This window comes from Chamaea fasciata, unplaced genomic scaffold (assembly GCF_029207755.1).
Source record: "Chamaea fasciata isolate MVZ Bird 193981 ecotype frontalis unplaced genomic scaffold, bChaFas1.0.hap1 SCAF_25, whole genome shotgun sequence".
NCBI lineage: Eukaryota > Metazoa > Chordata > Aves > Passeriformes > Sylviidae > Chamaea > Chamaea fasciata.
Genome location: NW_027094110.1, coordinates 3989242 through 4004625, shown reverse-complemented (window position 1 = coordinate 4004625; position 15384 = coordinate 3989242). Strand labels below are relative to the sequence as shown.

At 53.4% G+C, this 15384-nt stretch overlaps 2 protein-coding genes across 2 annotated transcripts; one reads left to right on the top strand and one right to left on the bottom strand.

Moving 5' to 3' along the window:
* Positions 1 to 1180: 1180 nt before the first annotated feature.
* Positions 1181 to 5913, bottom strand: DCLRE1B (DNA cross-link repair 1B). Its single transcript, XM_066204189.1, has 4 exons — positions 5725 to 5913; positions 5459 to 5603; positions 5071 to 5250; positions 1181 to 4978 (listed from the first exon to the last, which is right to left on the bottom strand). The coding sequence occupies exons 1-4, from the start codon at positions 5911 to 5913 to the stop codon at positions 4137 to 4139; spliced, it is 1356 nt and encodes a 451-aa protein (XP_066060286.1). The 3' UTR covers positions 1181 to 4136.
* A 141-nt stretch (positions 5914 to 6054) lies between these two features.
* On the top strand, positions 6055 to 13668 carry AP4B1 (adaptor related protein complex 4 subunit beta 1). Its single transcript, XM_066204188.1, has 10 exons — positions 6055 to 6327; positions 6398 to 6622; positions 6699 to 6829; positions 7592 to 7739; positions 8369 to 8865; positions 9549 to 9632; positions 10514 to 10617; positions 10786 to 10993; positions 11532 to 11816; positions 12236 to 13668. The coding sequence occupies exons 1-10, from the start codon at positions 6215 to 6217 to the stop codon at positions 12709 to 12711; spliced, it is 2271 nt and encodes a 756-aa protein (XP_066060285.1). The 5' UTR covers positions 6055 to 6214; the 3' UTR covers positions 12712 to 13668.
* Positions 13669 to 15384: the final 1716 nt, after the last annotated feature.

Here is a 15384-nt window from a genome sequence, read left to right as displayed (position 1 = left end):
GTTTGTAACTTGATGATTTTTTAAGGTCCCTTCCAACCTAAACCATGCCGTGATTCTATGAAAACCTCAGCAACTCTCACAGCTTCCTGTTTACATGACCAGCAGCACAACAAGCGTCAACCCCCTCCAGCAAAACACTGTTCAGGAGCTCTGCGCCCTCTGAGACAGGGAGGTCTCAGTCCTGCACGGAGGACCCAGTGCTCTTGGCACGATTCTCTGCAGGCTCACAGTGACCTCCAAGACAGAGTGGAACATGATTCTCCCCTTCCCCAGCACCTGCTCAGGAAGTCCCAGCCTCCCCGAGCCAGAGCCAAGAGGCTCCTGGTCAAGGTCTGGCCCAAAGGTTTTGTTGCACAACCCCATGGCTGCTTGTGCCTCAGGCTGGGGTTTGGCCAAGGGCAAAGTCACGGCCAGAAAAACTTCAGCACAGCAGTGGCTGTGGTGAAATATCTCAAATTCAGCATAAGGAATCACAAAAACACACACAAAACATCCACAGGAGCTCACCTGAAGGCAGCACCCCACATGATTATCAAGGTGACTCTACACTTTCAGCTTTTTCAGAGGACTCTATAAAAAAGCACAGAGATTTTAGGCTTTGGAATAAGCCCAAAGTGACAACACACTGTAAAGGTAATACGTAAACTCACTCATTTTCTGGTGAAGGAAAGCTTTCACCGTTGCAGTTTATTTAATCTAGCAAAGAAGCCCCTGTGCTGCAGGAACAGAGAAGTTGTTGGAAGTGCTTTGGTCTCGAAATTGGGGAAGCAGTCAGAAACCCAACCCAGCAGCGCTCTGGGGTGTTCCCTGCAAGGTGACATTACACACTTGTTTCTGTGGAGCACAGGAGCCAGGCAAGTTTTACCTCAGCCTCTTGACAACAACCTGGAGAAGAATTTTCCCCTCTCCACAGCATAAACAGGGCACTCCTTCATGCTTCCCTACTGTTCTGAGAAGTTTGAGCCAACTGAGCTGTTCATAGTGCAGTGCTTGACCCACCCCAGGCAGCTCTGCTCCAGAACCTGCCCTCACAACACGCCACCATTTGATCACAGCTTGGTAAAACAGCACTGAAAACCTGCCAAAGGGAACTCGGCTCGTTCCTTGTTCCTCTGCAAGGCCTTGGCTGAGCTGTTTCGCCCCTCTGGGGCTTGGTTCCCAACTGCGGAGCAGAGATAAGCAGCTGGAGCATGCTCTGTGTGTATAGATTTGGGAGGACTTTGCTCGGAGCACGTTCTGTTCCCTGCCAGGATAACTGAAGTTTCCAAGCATGTGGCCCTCAGACCCCCTGCAGTGAAGCCAACACTGGGCTCCAGCTTCTCCTTGTCACTGCCGTGAGCAAACACACCTGTGGGCAGCACTGCAGGTGAGCTCAGAGCCTGCTCTCCGTGACACTCCAGCTCTCAGCTCTGAGCCGGGCTGGGGGGCAGGAAAACAGGGAAATCATGGAGACAAGTGTGAGGGAGAACAAGGCCTGTAAGAGGCCAAATATTTACTGCCAGGAGATTTTATGGAATCTTTTAGGTTGGAAAATTCATTTAAGATCACAGAGTCCAACCATTAACCCAGCGCTGCCATGTCCATCACCAAGCCCATCTTCAGGGGAAGTTGAAGGATGCCCAGAAGCCCCAACAGTCAGCAATTCCAGTTTTCCCCACAAGGCCACGTTTTATTTTCCAGCATTTTAAGACAGCACACAAAAGGTGTTTAAACACCTAACAGGGAAGAAATGTTTGGCACTAAAATGCCTTGTGCACCTGCGGTGCTGAGGCAAAGGTCTCCAACAAACCACCTGTTGGTGAAGTCTCTCCTGCTTCCATTGCCTTTTAAAGCCACGGAGAGATTTTAGGTTTCCTTGGCTCTGCATGATGGATAATTCCCTCCTCAAGTGGCAGGAATTACCTTTTCAGCTCTAGAAAGTGAAGCCAGCATTTCATTCTGCAGCTTCAACTGAGCACACAGACACAGGATGCAGATCCCCAGACTCAGAAGTCTGCAATGTTCACTTGTTTGTACATGATTAAAGCTCAGATTTAGCTCTGTAAAGAATTAAAGAATTACCATTTACAACTCCTTTTTGCCCAGAGGCTGACCAGAAGGTTCTCCATTTACTTTAATAAATAGTTGATAAGAATAAAAGAGGGAAGGCTGGATGCCACAAAACATCAGACCTCCCAGGTCATTTGCAACATGCCCAAGTGGAGCAGTGACTCAGAAGGGGAGCATTCCTCCCCAGCAGTGGAGAGAGGCTGCTCAAATGCTCAAAGCACGACGGAATTGGGAGTTCAGGCAGTGCTTCACTCCCCTGCCTGTCAAATGAGTCACTTGAATTACAACAATACTGAAATAACAGCCTGCATCTCCCAGGCAGCAGCAGCAGCCAGCACACTAGGAGCACAGCACTACCATTTCCATGTTATAAAACGTGCAGGTGTCTCCACTCACGCCCACTTGACAGAGCTCTGCAGTTAAGTTTGGATTAGGAAATCATCCACACAGAAAACTCCAAGCAGCAGGACACAGGGCCCACAGCAGGAGGCTCAAGCTGCCCTGTGTGCAGTTCACAGGACACTGCCCTGTCACTTCCAGTGTCCCCACGGCAGCTGGCAGGCAAAGGCACAGCAGTCCCAGGGACAGGCACTTCTTACGTAACAGGGATAAACATTGCCATGCCTGGGAAAGCACAGCCTTGGGAGTCAGGGCTCACTTTTGCCAAAGAGCTTTCCAAACATCCCCACTCTGGCTGGCGACACCCTCACTGTTCTGGACAGCCCTGTTTGTGACTGCTGCATGCAGGGGCACCTTTGCTTTTCACAAGGCCTGGCCCTGCTCCAAGAGCAAACTTCCTTTTGTGGCTCAATTCAGAGAATTCAACCCATCTAGCTGCTGCTTGGAAAGGCCCTGTAGGACACTATGTTCAGAAGATTCTGAAACATTTCGCCTGGACAGTAACAAAAGGAGGATCAACAGAGCTGAGGAACAAACTGGTTTGTTGTTCCAGGACGGTGTCCAGTGACCATTTCCACTCCAGCTGCCCTGGCCATATGAGGGGCCAATGTGAAACGTTGGCAGTGCTGTTTGGCAGTGTCAGCTGCAGCGGGTACCCAATGGTTTGTCACACCACAGACGCTTGCCAGAGTGGGAAAGTGCCCAACCTCTAACTAACAGAGCCAGTTCTGCTGTTCAATCACAATCTTTCCAAACAATGCTGCTCAGGCTGATCACTTCACACCCCCAAGCAGATGTTTCATTATCTCCCATTCCACTTGCCTCTGCACGACAAGAGCAGGCAGAATGGGAAGGCAGAACACTGGCACTTACTGGGAGTGCTTTGCAATCAAACAGAATTCAGAGGTGCAAGGCTGAGTGCAGGGACTGCAGAGGATTTAGTGACCCACTCTGCAAAGCCTCCAACTCAAGAACCCAGAGAATTCCTACTTTTCCTAGCCACAAACCTGAAAAAGCACTGACAATTAGCACTGAAATGGCACTTTCAGCAGAGCAGGACTACATCCAGCTGCAGTTGGCTGGCTAGATGCAAAAGCTGGAATTATTAGTAGATTAACAGATAGAAAACAGATTGTTGGACTTTAAGGCACTTCATTTTCTAGATTTCTTTAAGCAGCATTTTTAAAAAGCACCTTAATACAGAACATTTGTAATTCGCTTTGGAATGAACTGCTCATAGTCAGTGAGGTATCACAGACTTACAGAAAGGAGAATCTCTGAAGCTCTCAGATTCCCCTCCTTGCTCCTTCCATCACATTCCAGCCATCAATTACTCAGCTGCAGACAGCTCACACCCTCTGCAGCTCTGCTTGAATCAACCTCTCAGTGACTTTTCTAACAGGGGACAGGCAAGTCACTGCAAGAGGTGGACACAAGGCACACAAGACAGTGGGACCACAGTGCCCAGCATAGTGTGGGGACACAGCAGATGTAGAGATAAAAAATAAATAAGTTTTTAAAAAGTACCATCTACAAATTGGTTCTAGTTTCCTCTTTGTCCTCTACAAAGAGGTAAAGAAAGGAGAGCCCCAGAGCCCAGCTCCTCTCTCCTATTGGGAAACCTGGGCATGGAGCAGAATGAAACACTGCTACCTGCTGCACCAGCACCAGCAATGTCACACAATTTTTCAGGGCGTGTCTCCCTTCCGCAAAAAGTCTTCTACCACCTGATGGAATGTCTGTGAGGAATTCTGCTTCAGGACATTTAAGGGAGTGAGTAAATACTGCTCTGCAAATGCAGTTGCAAGGTGCTCACTGGAAACAGGTGCTGCTCCTGCTGTTCCCACCTGTTCCCCACTCAGCTCTTCTTTCTCATCCCTATGACAAGTGCAGCCTTCTTTTGAGCAGAGAGCTGGCTCACAGTAGTGCTGAGGAACCTCAATATCTTTAAGTACTTCAGGTTTGTTAGTATTTTTCTCTGGGGACTCATAAACGACCCCTTGGGCCACAGAACACCGCAGGACTCTTTTCCAGAGACTTGTAGGTTTCTGCCCCCTCCTTTGGCTTTGCCGTTGTCTAGGCTCTTGCACAGGCTTTGAGCCTTTGAAGTCAGGAAGTACCTGGGGAGCAGAGCTCAGGTATTCTTGGAAGTAAACCTGGCACATATCACCCTTCACAATGGGAATGATGGAGCAGGGTTTCAGCCACTTCACAAACTCGCGCAGCTCCACAAAGGACGAGTGATCCGAGTACGGGACGAGGTGGATGCTGGGGTGGGTGACCTTCACGGGCCTGCCCGTGGGGATGATGGCAATGGTGGGGTGCAGCTTGTTCCAGGTGACCAGCGTGTCCCGGCGGATCTCGGCGACATCCACGGCGCGGATCCAGCCCGCGCCCTCCTCGGCGGTGAACACATCGGGCAGCCCCAGCAGCCGCATCTGCTCCAGGCGCCAGGGGCTCACCACCACCCACGTGCTGAACTCCAGCGCCAGCTCCACCAGCAGCGTCTCCTTGCCCAGGGTGTACACACCTGCCGGGGGAGCAGCGGCTCAGGGACAGGGCAGGGGGACACAAGCCCTGCTGGGGCCGTGCTGGCAGGAGGGAAGGCAGCACTGCACTCACCGATGACCACGTGGTGCTGCGGGTGGGCGCGGATGAGGCGGGCAGCCTGGCGGGTGGCCAGCGCCCGGGAGGGCAGGGCCCGCTGGGGGTGGCAGTGGGTGTTGTCCAGGTACAGGCGGTCGATGTGGCGGCCCCGCAGCGCCGGCTCGCCCTGCATGGCACTCGTGTAGCGGAAATCTCCTGTAAGGACAGGGATGGCAGGGCAGGGCCCAGAGAGCGTGTGGAGCTTCCCTCACTGAGGGTATTTCAGAACCATCTGGCCACAGTTCTGTGCCATGAGCTCTGAGACAACCCTGCTTGAGCAAGGAGTTGGGACAAGTGACCCAGAGCGGTCCCTTCCAGCCTAACCCATTTCGTGATTCTGTCATTGTGGGAACCTGCCCTATACCTGTGTAGAGGATGGTGCCGAAGGTGCCCTCAAAGAGGAACATAACGGAGCCAGGGCAGTGGTTGGAGTCGATCAGCGTCACCGTCACCTCATCCACGACATGGCTCTGCCCCACCTCCAGCGGCCGGATCCAGCACATCGGCACCTGCAGGGGCCGAGGTGTGAGGGCTGGGCAGGGCAGGTGAGGGTACGCAGGAGATGAGGGGCGGGTGTGGCAGGTGGGGGTGCCCAGGCGATGCGGACCGGGGCGGGTGGGACACACCTACCTGCAGGCGGTGGTGCAGGAGGCGGGCGGTGAGCGGGGAGCAGTACAGAGGGCGGCTCCAGGTGCTGGACAGCCCCACCGTGTGGTCCGAGTGCATGTGGGATAGGAAGAAGAGGCGGGCGCCGGCGGCCTTCCGCAGGCTCCAGAAGTCCACGGCGATGGGGGTCCCGGGCAGCACCGTCCCGCTCATGGCGGGCGTGGACCCCGCTCCCCTCACGCCGGTTTTGGCGGGAAGCGCCGCGCACGCGCGGACGGCGCGGGGCGGGGCCGGGCCGCGCGCCAGGGGCGGGGCGGCGTCACGTGGGCGGGGGTCACGTGGGCGGGGGGGCCGGCGGGCGGAGCGGCGCCGGGAACGGGATCGGGGTCGGGATTTGGGAGTGGGGCTGGGACCGGGATTGCATCCTGGGATCCGGGACTGGCATCGGGGCGGGCACTTGGGACTGTGACCGGCACCGGGTCCTAGGACTGGCAGTGGGACCGGGAGCGGGGCCATGCCGTACCTGGGCGGCGAGGAGGCGCAGCGGGAGCTCCGCCGGGCGCTGTCGAACCCGCACGTGCAGGCGGACCCGGCGCGGTACCGCGGCGCCGTGCTGCGCGTGATCCGGTACGGCGGGCGGGCCGGGCGGGGGGCGCGGGGCCGCGCCGGGCCGCGCTGAGCCCTGTGCCCGCCGCAGGCTGATGACGCAGGGCGCCGACGTGTCGGGCCTGTTCCCGGAGATGGTGAAGGCGGGCGCGGTGCCGGACGTGGTGCAGAAGAAGCTGGTGTCGTTCTACGTGCGCGCCCAGGCCCCGCGGCAGCCGCAGCTGGCGCTGCTGGCCGTCAACTCCCTGCGCAAGGACTGCGCGCACCCCAGCCCGGCCGTGCGGGGGCTGGCCCTGCGCACCATGTGCGGCCTCAGGTGCGGCGGGGCCGGGGCGGGCCGGGGGCCGGCCGCGGCCGCGGCGCCCCGCTGACGGCCCGCTGCCCTCCCGCAGGATGCCCGGGATCCAGGAGTACCTGCAGCAGCCGCTCGTCAACGGGCTGCGGGACAAAGCGTCCTACGTGCGCAGGGCGGCCGTGCTGGGCTGTGCCAAGATGGTGAAGCTGCAGGGGGACTGCGAAGTGGGTGAGTGCCCGGTGGCCCCGGGCTGTGTTGGTGATGCCCGTTCAGGCTTTAGGGCTGTCCCGGGGTCCCTGCGCTGCCCCGCTGGTGTTGTGGCCGCAGGGCAGAAAGAGAGAAAGTGGAGGGTAATTAATGAAAGATTGAGGAAATTGGGATTGTTCAGCCTAGAATAGAGAAGGCTCCCGGGAGATCTGATTGTGGCCTTCCAGAACCTGGAGGGAGCCTGCAAGAGAGCTGGGGAGGGATTTTGGAGGAGGACATGGAGTGACAGGAAAAGGGGGAATGGCTTCAAACTGAAAGAGAGCAGGTTTGGGGTATTAGGGAGGAATTCCTCCCTGGGAGGGTGGGGAGGCCCTGGCACAGGGTGCCCAGAGCAGCTGTGGCTGCCCCTGGATCCCTGGAAGGGTCCAAGGCCAGGTTGGACATTGAGGCTTGGATCACCCTGGGACAGTGGAAGGTGTCCCTGCCCGTGGCAGGATGAGCTTTAAAGTCCATTCCAACCCATAACATTCTGTGATTCAGTGATTCAATGATTTTGTTCCATCCTCAGTCTCTGATCATTCAGGGGCCACTGTGACCCACACAGACCCTCAGGGAAAAGCTGTGCCAAGGGCAGGTGTTCCTGCAGAGCTTGAAGTTTCGTTGGTCCCTTCTCCCGGTTCAAGCCACATCTTTTTTCTTCTTTTTTGTGATAAAGTCTCACATACAATGATTAAACTGCAGTGTGCCAACAGATCTTGATGGCAGGAGCTCTGTGCTTTGCAGATGGTGCTCTGGTGAACGAGCTCTACAGTTTGCTTCGTGACCAGGACCCCATTGTGGTTGTCAACTGTCTGAGGGCCTTGGAAGAGATCTTGAAGAAGGAGGGAGGTGTTGTCATCAACAAACCCATTGCCCATCATCTCCTCAACAGGTTTGTTTTCTTTGGTCTTGTGATGATGCTGGAAGCTTGTCTTGATCTCGTGTTTTCTATGCAGAAAGTCAGTTTCTGGGCAGACATAACCTTCTCTGACCTCTTGTGAGGTACCCAGAGATGGAGGTGGCCATCCGAAGATAAACTAAACCACTTCAGGCTAAGGTCTGAAGAGAAATCTGGGATGCCCTGCCCTTCCAGGGAGTCTTTGCCTCAGCTGGTGGTTTGGTTTGGTTTGTAATTGTAGGTTTATGTGATGAGTTTTGGGTTTTTTAGTGATAATACACGTGATATATCTGTGGGACAGGTATGTTCTAGTGTGTCTCTCCAGATCCATTGAAAGACATATAACTATGGTGCTTGAAGAAATCAGTTTTTCGGCAAGTAATTTACATGATCTAGGAAAAGAGGGGTATTGCTCTGCCCAGAGTTCTTGTCAGTGTTGCTGCCTGCTGTAAACACCAGGAAAAGTGCACGTGACTGAGCTAATAACCAGGCAGTTCTCTTGTGATAAAACTGTGGCACCCTCTTGGGTGGGAGCAGAGGCCGTCAGGAGGTCGGAGGCTGAGGCCTCTGCTCTGCACAGATGTTCCTGCCCTCCCTGAGTGTGTCCCCTGTGCTCCTGGCAGGATGCCTGACCTGGATCAGTGGGGGCAGAGCGAGGTGCTCACCTTCCTGCTGCGCTACAAGCCCCGCAGCGAGGACGAGCTCTTCGACATCCTCAACCTGCTCGACGGCTACCTCAAGAGCAGCAGCCCCAGCGTGGTGATGGCAGCCACCAAGCTGTTCCTGGTGCTGGCCAGGGAGTACCCAGATGTGCAGGCAGATGTGCTGGTGCGGGTGAAGGGCCCGCTGCTGTCTGCCTGCACCTCGGAGAGCAGGGAGCTCTGCTTCACCGCGCTCTGCCACGTGCGCCAGATCCTCAGGAGCCTGCCCGGCCACTTCAGCAGCCACTACAAAAAGTTCTTCTGCTCCTACTCGGAGCCCCACTACATCAAATGCCAGAAGATGGAGGTGCTGTGTGAGCTGGTGAACGATGAAAACGTGCAGCAGGTGCTGGAGGAGCTGAAGGGTTACTGCACTGACGTGTCGGTGGAGCTGGCGCAGGGAGCGATCTTTGCCATAGGTGAGAGCTCTGCCTTGGCTTGGTGCAGCCCTGGAGCTTTCAGGGGGGCTGTTCTCTGCTGAAGGGTACCTGGGCAAGCACCAAATCACTGCTCTGTGCTGCAGCAGCACAGACACCAACCTGCCCAGGAGGGGTTTGTGTCAGTGTTTCTGAAACATGGGTTATTTCAGAAGTCCTGGCACTGAGCTGCTTCAGGTTGTGCAGAAAGTCCCTGAATCTCGTGCTGTGAGGAGGTGTTCTAGAGAAAGTGTCATTTTATCTTGTTAATGAGTCTTAGAGTGTTCAGTGAAGCTGTGCACGGGGTGGAGGAGCTCTAAGACCTGCTTGTTCTTTGAGTTGTGGTGGGGGCAGAGTTAAGGTGATAGTTTTGGTTTTGTGAGCTTTAAAAATAGTTGAGTTACTACAGTGTTCATCAGGAGAAAGTTGGGGATGATAAAATGCTTTTTTTAATGTATTACATTTAAGGAAAGTTCAGAAATCTTCTGAGCCATGGCCCCCAAAAAAAGAACATGTCCCTGGTGTGGGGAGCAAGCTCATTTGGCCACACTTTCAGAAGTGGTAGTCAGAAAGGCAGGGAGGGAGACTGTTCCTTTAAAATGAGTTTGTGACGAGTAGCTGGGTTCATGATTCCTGTTTCACTCTGACAGAAGGTTGATTTTTATGTCTTTTTGGCATCCTTGCAGCTAATATTGCCAGGACATACACAGAGCAGTGTGTGGGGATTCTGACAGAGCTGCTGGGGCTCCAGCAGGAACACATCACCTCAGGTAACCATTGCAGGCTGCTGCTTGGTTTATGCTCTCAGGGGCTGCCCTTGCTGGGGCTCCTGATCCCAAACTCAGCTCCCTCAAAGGCACTTGGCTTCCAGTTTAATTGGCACCTTCAGCTGGAAGTTTTCCAAGTGGGTTGAGGGGTATAAAGTGTGCTCCTTCCGCAGGAACTGCTCTCTGTGGGAAAGGGGAAGATGGTTGTAGCTGTGTTCGTGCTTCTTTCTGCCTGCCACCTGCTGACTCAGGGAGTGAGGGGCTCAGCAGAGACATTTTACTGTCTGAGAGCCAAGATGATTAATAGATCTTTTGAATCTCTGTGATTTCACATAATAGTCTGATTCAGTTGTACCCAAGCTTCCTTTATTCTCTTCTGCCCTCAGATCCACCTTCACATCACTGCTGTTCCTGCTGTTCTCTTTTAACTGGTCTTGCTCTCAGGTTTGAAAACCACACACTTGCACTGAGCTGTTGAATTCCATCTCAGGAGCTGTTGGTGTTTCTGAGTGGGCAGCAAAACCTTTAAAGTTTTGACCTGAAGTTCACGAGCCTCGTTTTGAATCGGGGTCAGCTTTAATTTGTCATTCTAACCTCGTGTGTCTGAAGCATCATGAGTCAGAGGCTTTTTAAAGGCTGGCAGTGGCCACAAGAGAAGCTGCTCTCCAGCAGAGGAACAATCTGAAGTCTCTGCTTTATTTTAGACCTGGTGCAGCTTTGCTCTGACAAATGCAGGGTCATGGGATTGGGAAGGAGGGTGCACTGACCCTCCTGGCTGAGATTTGCAAAGCCCAGTGAATGGGGGGAGTTTAAAATGATTTTTTTTTCCTCTCTAGTGGTTTTTATAACCCTTGGGGGATGCTGATAACTGGTTTTCCTCGCAGCTGTGGTCCGTGCTTTCCGGGACCTGGCCTGGCTGTGTCCCCAGTGCACAGATGCCGTGTGCCAGGCGCTGCCTGGCTGTGAGGACACCATCCAGGACAGCGAGGTGAGGGGGCAGTGCTTGGGGACAGGTGGACAAGGACTGTTCAGCTTCCCTTTGCCTTGAGATTGGGGGCAAAAATCAGAAATGCTCAGATTTGTTCTCTCAGCGTGCTTATTTCGCACCAACACGTGGCACACAGCAGCTCCGCTGGTGTTCCTGTGGTTCCTTCAGGGCAAACAAGCGCTGGTCTGGCTCCTGGGCACGCATGGGGAGAAGATCCCAAACGCTCCCTATGTCCTGGAGGACTTTGTGGAGAACGTGAAGTCCGAGACATTCCCGGCGGTGAAGATGGAGCTGCTGACGGCGCTGGTGCGGCTGTTCCTGGCCCGGCCCGCCGAGTGCCAGGACATGCTGGGCAGGCTGCTCTACTTCTGCATAGGTGGGTTCCCTGTGTCCTCACAGCCTCTGGGGGACCTGCTCTGCCTGTGTCCCCAGGCTGTGGGAGCATCCTGGCTCTGAGGAGGCCATCCAGGCTCCCAGCGTCAGGTTGTTCCATGTTCCTGCTGGCTGTCCCCTGGCTGGCTGGTGAGGGTGGAGTTACAGAGTCATGGAATCAGAATGGTTTGGGTGGGAAGGGATCTTAAAGATCATCCAGTTCCAACCCCTGTCCTGAGCAGGGACACCTTCCCTGTCCAGCCTGGCCTTGGACACTTCCAGGGATCCAGGGGCAGCCACAGCTTCTCTGGGCACCCTGTGCCAGGGCCTCCCCAGCCTCACAGGGAAGAATTCCTCCCCAGTATCCCACCTGACCCTGCCTTCTGTTAGTTTAAAAACATTCCTCCTTATCCTTTCACTCTCTGCCTGTAAGCAGGCTTGCATGGTATCCCTGAAAGTCTGTTTTTAATAATGGAGTGTTAGTACTCTGGGGAAATGTGGCTGATATAATTCTCCATGAATGGCATCTCTGTGGTTCCCAGAGGAGGAGCAGGACATGGCCGTACGGGACCGGGGACTGTTCTACTATCGCCTTCTGCAGTCTGGGGTGGAGGAGGTGAAGAGGGTGCTGTGCAGCCCCAAGTCTGACCCCTCCCTGGGGCTCCTGGGGGACCAGAGCAAGCAGCCTGTCAATGCCTGGGCTTTGGACTTCAACACTCTGGCCACAGTTTATGGCAGAGAGCGCTGGGCACTCGCCACTGCCCAGCAGCCTGTGGAACCCTCTTACTCCTGCTCTCCTTGTGCTGACTCCAGGAACAGAGACACAGGTAAACAAACCTGCCTCACCTTCCTCTGGGAGCCAGCAGATCACACAATCCCAGAATGGTTTGGGTTGGAAGGAGCCTTGAAATTCCTCTCGTTCCACCCCCTGCCACGGGCAGGGGCACCTTCCACTGTCCCAGGCTGCTCCAAGCCCTGTCCAACCTGGCCTAGGACCCTTCCAGGGATCCAGGGGCAGCCACAGCTTCTCTGGGCAGCCAGGATGGTCTCCCGTGGGTCTGTTTGGAAGAAGGTCAGAGTGCTTTGGGAATCTGGTGTTCTGATCACCTTGTGCAGTGTGTGGCTGGCCACTCACTAGCCCAGGGAGTGCTGCTGGTGGCACTGGGATTCCAGCATTCCTCTGCTCCATCGGATGGGCTTTGTGGAGCTGGGAGCTGCATCTCAGGTGTTTGTGCTTTCATTTCAGAGTCTCTGGTGTCTGAAGGGAACAAGGAAGTCCTCGAGGTTCATCCTGATACTCCCGTGTCTGAAGGGAATACAGAACTCCTCAAGGCTCATCCTGATGCAGGCAGCCTAAGCTTGATTCCTGATGTTTCCCTGACTGCAGAACAGTTTGAGAAGACCTGGCTGAGCCTGGACACGAGCTGCCAGCTGTCTCTGCCCTGGGGTGGGCCTGTCCATGCAGACGCCATCCAGACAGCCCTTCGTGTTGTGCACATCCAGACCATTGCCATGAGCAAGGCTGGAGCCCAGCCCTGGAAAGCTTATCTGAGTGCCCAGGATGAGTCAGGCTGCCTCTTCCTCACAGAGCTCCTGCTTGAGGCAGCGGATTCAGAGCTGCAGGTTTCGGTGAAGCAGAACGAAGCAAAGCCAGAGGCACTGCAATGCTTCATCTCAGCCTTGAGGACAGTCCTGGAGGCAGTGGCTGGACTGGAGTCTTGACTGGTCCTTGCTCCCAGCAGGATGCAGGCTCAGGGCACAGGAAAAGTTGATTTCTCTGGCTTCTTTTGCCATACTCAGTGCTGGGTTTGGTGGCTTTAAACTGCAGAGTTTCCAGTTTACCTGGAAAGCCTGGGTGGTGTGGGGGAAGCTGCAGCTGGGGAACAGGGCAGGGTGAAGGGTCTGCCCTCCCCCTGGGCTGGGGAAAGGACAGGGTCATTCTGCTGTGACTCACAGGGCTGGTGGCACATCCGTGGTGGTTGTCATGAGGCACAAACGTCACTGATGGAACCAGAACTGAGCAGAATTCAGGGGTGTGTTTTGGAGAGGTTTTTTTCCTGAGAATTATAAATAATTAAAAAACAACAACAACAAAAAAAAAAAAAAAAAAAAAAAAAAAAAAAAAAAAAAAAAAAAAAAAACCACGAGAGGCACCCAGACTCTGCCACTTATCTCACATTAAGAGGAACAGTGCAGTGAGGAGAAAATATTTCATTCTTGGCTCCCTTTACATTTGTTTTAATTTGCTGTCTGATTTTAGTAGCAGCTTCACTTGGGGGTGAGCAGAGCTCTGCTGTGCCAGAGGAAGGTGGGCAGGGTACCTCCTGCTCACTGGAACCAGCATGTTCCAAGAGACAGACATGGGTTTTTAACTGAAATGTGTTAATGAGGTGAGAATTGCCCTCTCTGAAGTTCCCCCCAGTTCCTGTGCTGTTGCCAAGCTCCTTGATGGAGGGCGAGATACACACTGAGATTGACCTAACAGGGCTTTAGGGTACTCTGAGGAGCACAAGCTTCTTTTAACCCTATTCTGCCAGATTCCTTGTAATTTTTGAATTTCTTTGAATGACTCGATTGTACCCTCAGATGGGACAAATGGGATTTCACTTCACCGAAATCCTGTCGCTGTTAAACAGACTTCTGCTTTTCCTAATAAAAACATGAATCGTTCTTGGCTGATTTCTGGAGTTTCTTGTTCCTTCAACCCTCAGGGCTGTGATCTGGAGTGATCTCATCACTGCTGTGGATCAGGGCAGCTCTGACCTTGCTTGAAGCAAAGCTTTAAGGAGCAACTGGGCAATCATTAATCTCTGCTCAAATGCCAAATTGCTGTAAAGGGTGAACCTGCAGGTGAACTCCAAGGCAGTCATCAGTCAGCTGTAGCAGGGCTGTTGTTAACAGTCCCCACAGTTGTGCTGTGTTCCTGTCCTCAGGGAGAGCTGCACTGGAGCATTGGCATTATGCAGTTTTCAGGGGAAAATAGCAGAGAGCTTGTTGGCAATCCATTGTTTACTCTGCTGTGGCCACACCAAGGCTGGGCTCTGTCTGGGAAGGGACTTGGAGCTTCTTTTATCCAGACCCCTTTCTTGAGGAATGAGCAGGTCGGCAGACTCCAATACCTTCCAAATATTTATTTCAGCTGATCTTAACAGGAATGACTGAATTTGAAACTGAACCATGCCCATAGCTGCGTGCAGCCCAGGAGCATGGCTTTGCTAAACAACGTCCTGCTGGAGTCAGCACCAAACTTCTGCTTCTCTGTCTCAGGGTTTAATTCCTTAACTCAGGAGCTCAGCTTGCCCCTTGAGTGCGAATCATGATAATGACTGATGGGCCACAAAAAAGCAGTTTTACAGACCCCACTTGCTGTTTCCCCGGGGGAAGGGATGCAATCAGCCTGGGAGAGGGTTGCAGTGGCTGGTGGGTCACTCATCCTGCCCTCTGCATCCTTCTCTTCCTGCCTTTAAACCTGCCTCGGATTGTTTCACTAAAGCACATGCACAGGAGGGTTTGGTTTGTTTTCAGGAGAATGTGGACAATTCAGAGAAAGGACTGTGCTACTTTCCAGAGGAGAACTTGGGCTTTTCACTGGTGGAACTGGAGAAAAGCTGTTGTGCTTCTTCCAGACCCTGCAAGCAGAACTCAACACTAAGCAATGCGTAAAAGAGATTCTCCATCACTACAAACAAAAATAGTAAAGTTTGTTGTTATCAATTGGTTTTTCTTCTTGAGTTTCTCTCAAATTTAGCCATAAAAGTGGCCTTCACTCGTACTCGAGGCCTCCAGGTTAGTGCTTGGTGCTGCAGACTCAGCAGGTGGATATTTGTTTTAAAGTGTTTCCATTAGTTATTCTAAAGGTTCCTCTTCCTCTCAGGTGACTCCAAGGCTTATTTCTGCAAAATTAGCATTTGCTATTTTAAACTAAGAGTGATTAGCAGCCCTTGGCCTTTTAGCTACTGAATACAGGAGTCCTGGAGCTGGTCTGTATCCCATCTGCAAGAAAATACAGAAGGGGACACACTCAATGGCCCTGGTTACAGACAGGGAGAGAATCAAACTTGGTTCAATGAGTCTGAAGCCTTTGTGCAACACATGAGGTATTGGAAATGTGGAAGATGTGATCCTCGTGTCTATTGGGGGTGGTTTTGGTTGAAAATTGTTGTTTTGAGCTTAGTTTTGTTGAGCTTTCCCCACTTCACGCAGAGAAGATGGATGGCCTTCCAGAACTGTGGACTCTGCCTCCCCTTCCCACTTCCCCTTTGCTTACGGGGTTTTCCAAGTGTTACACAGTGAGAGAGGTGAATCAGGCTGGCATCGTTAATTTGACTTCTACAGTCTGCTGGAGTCAGATGTGATTCTCTCTTCTGGCAAAAGCCATGAGATGTGGGCAATGGT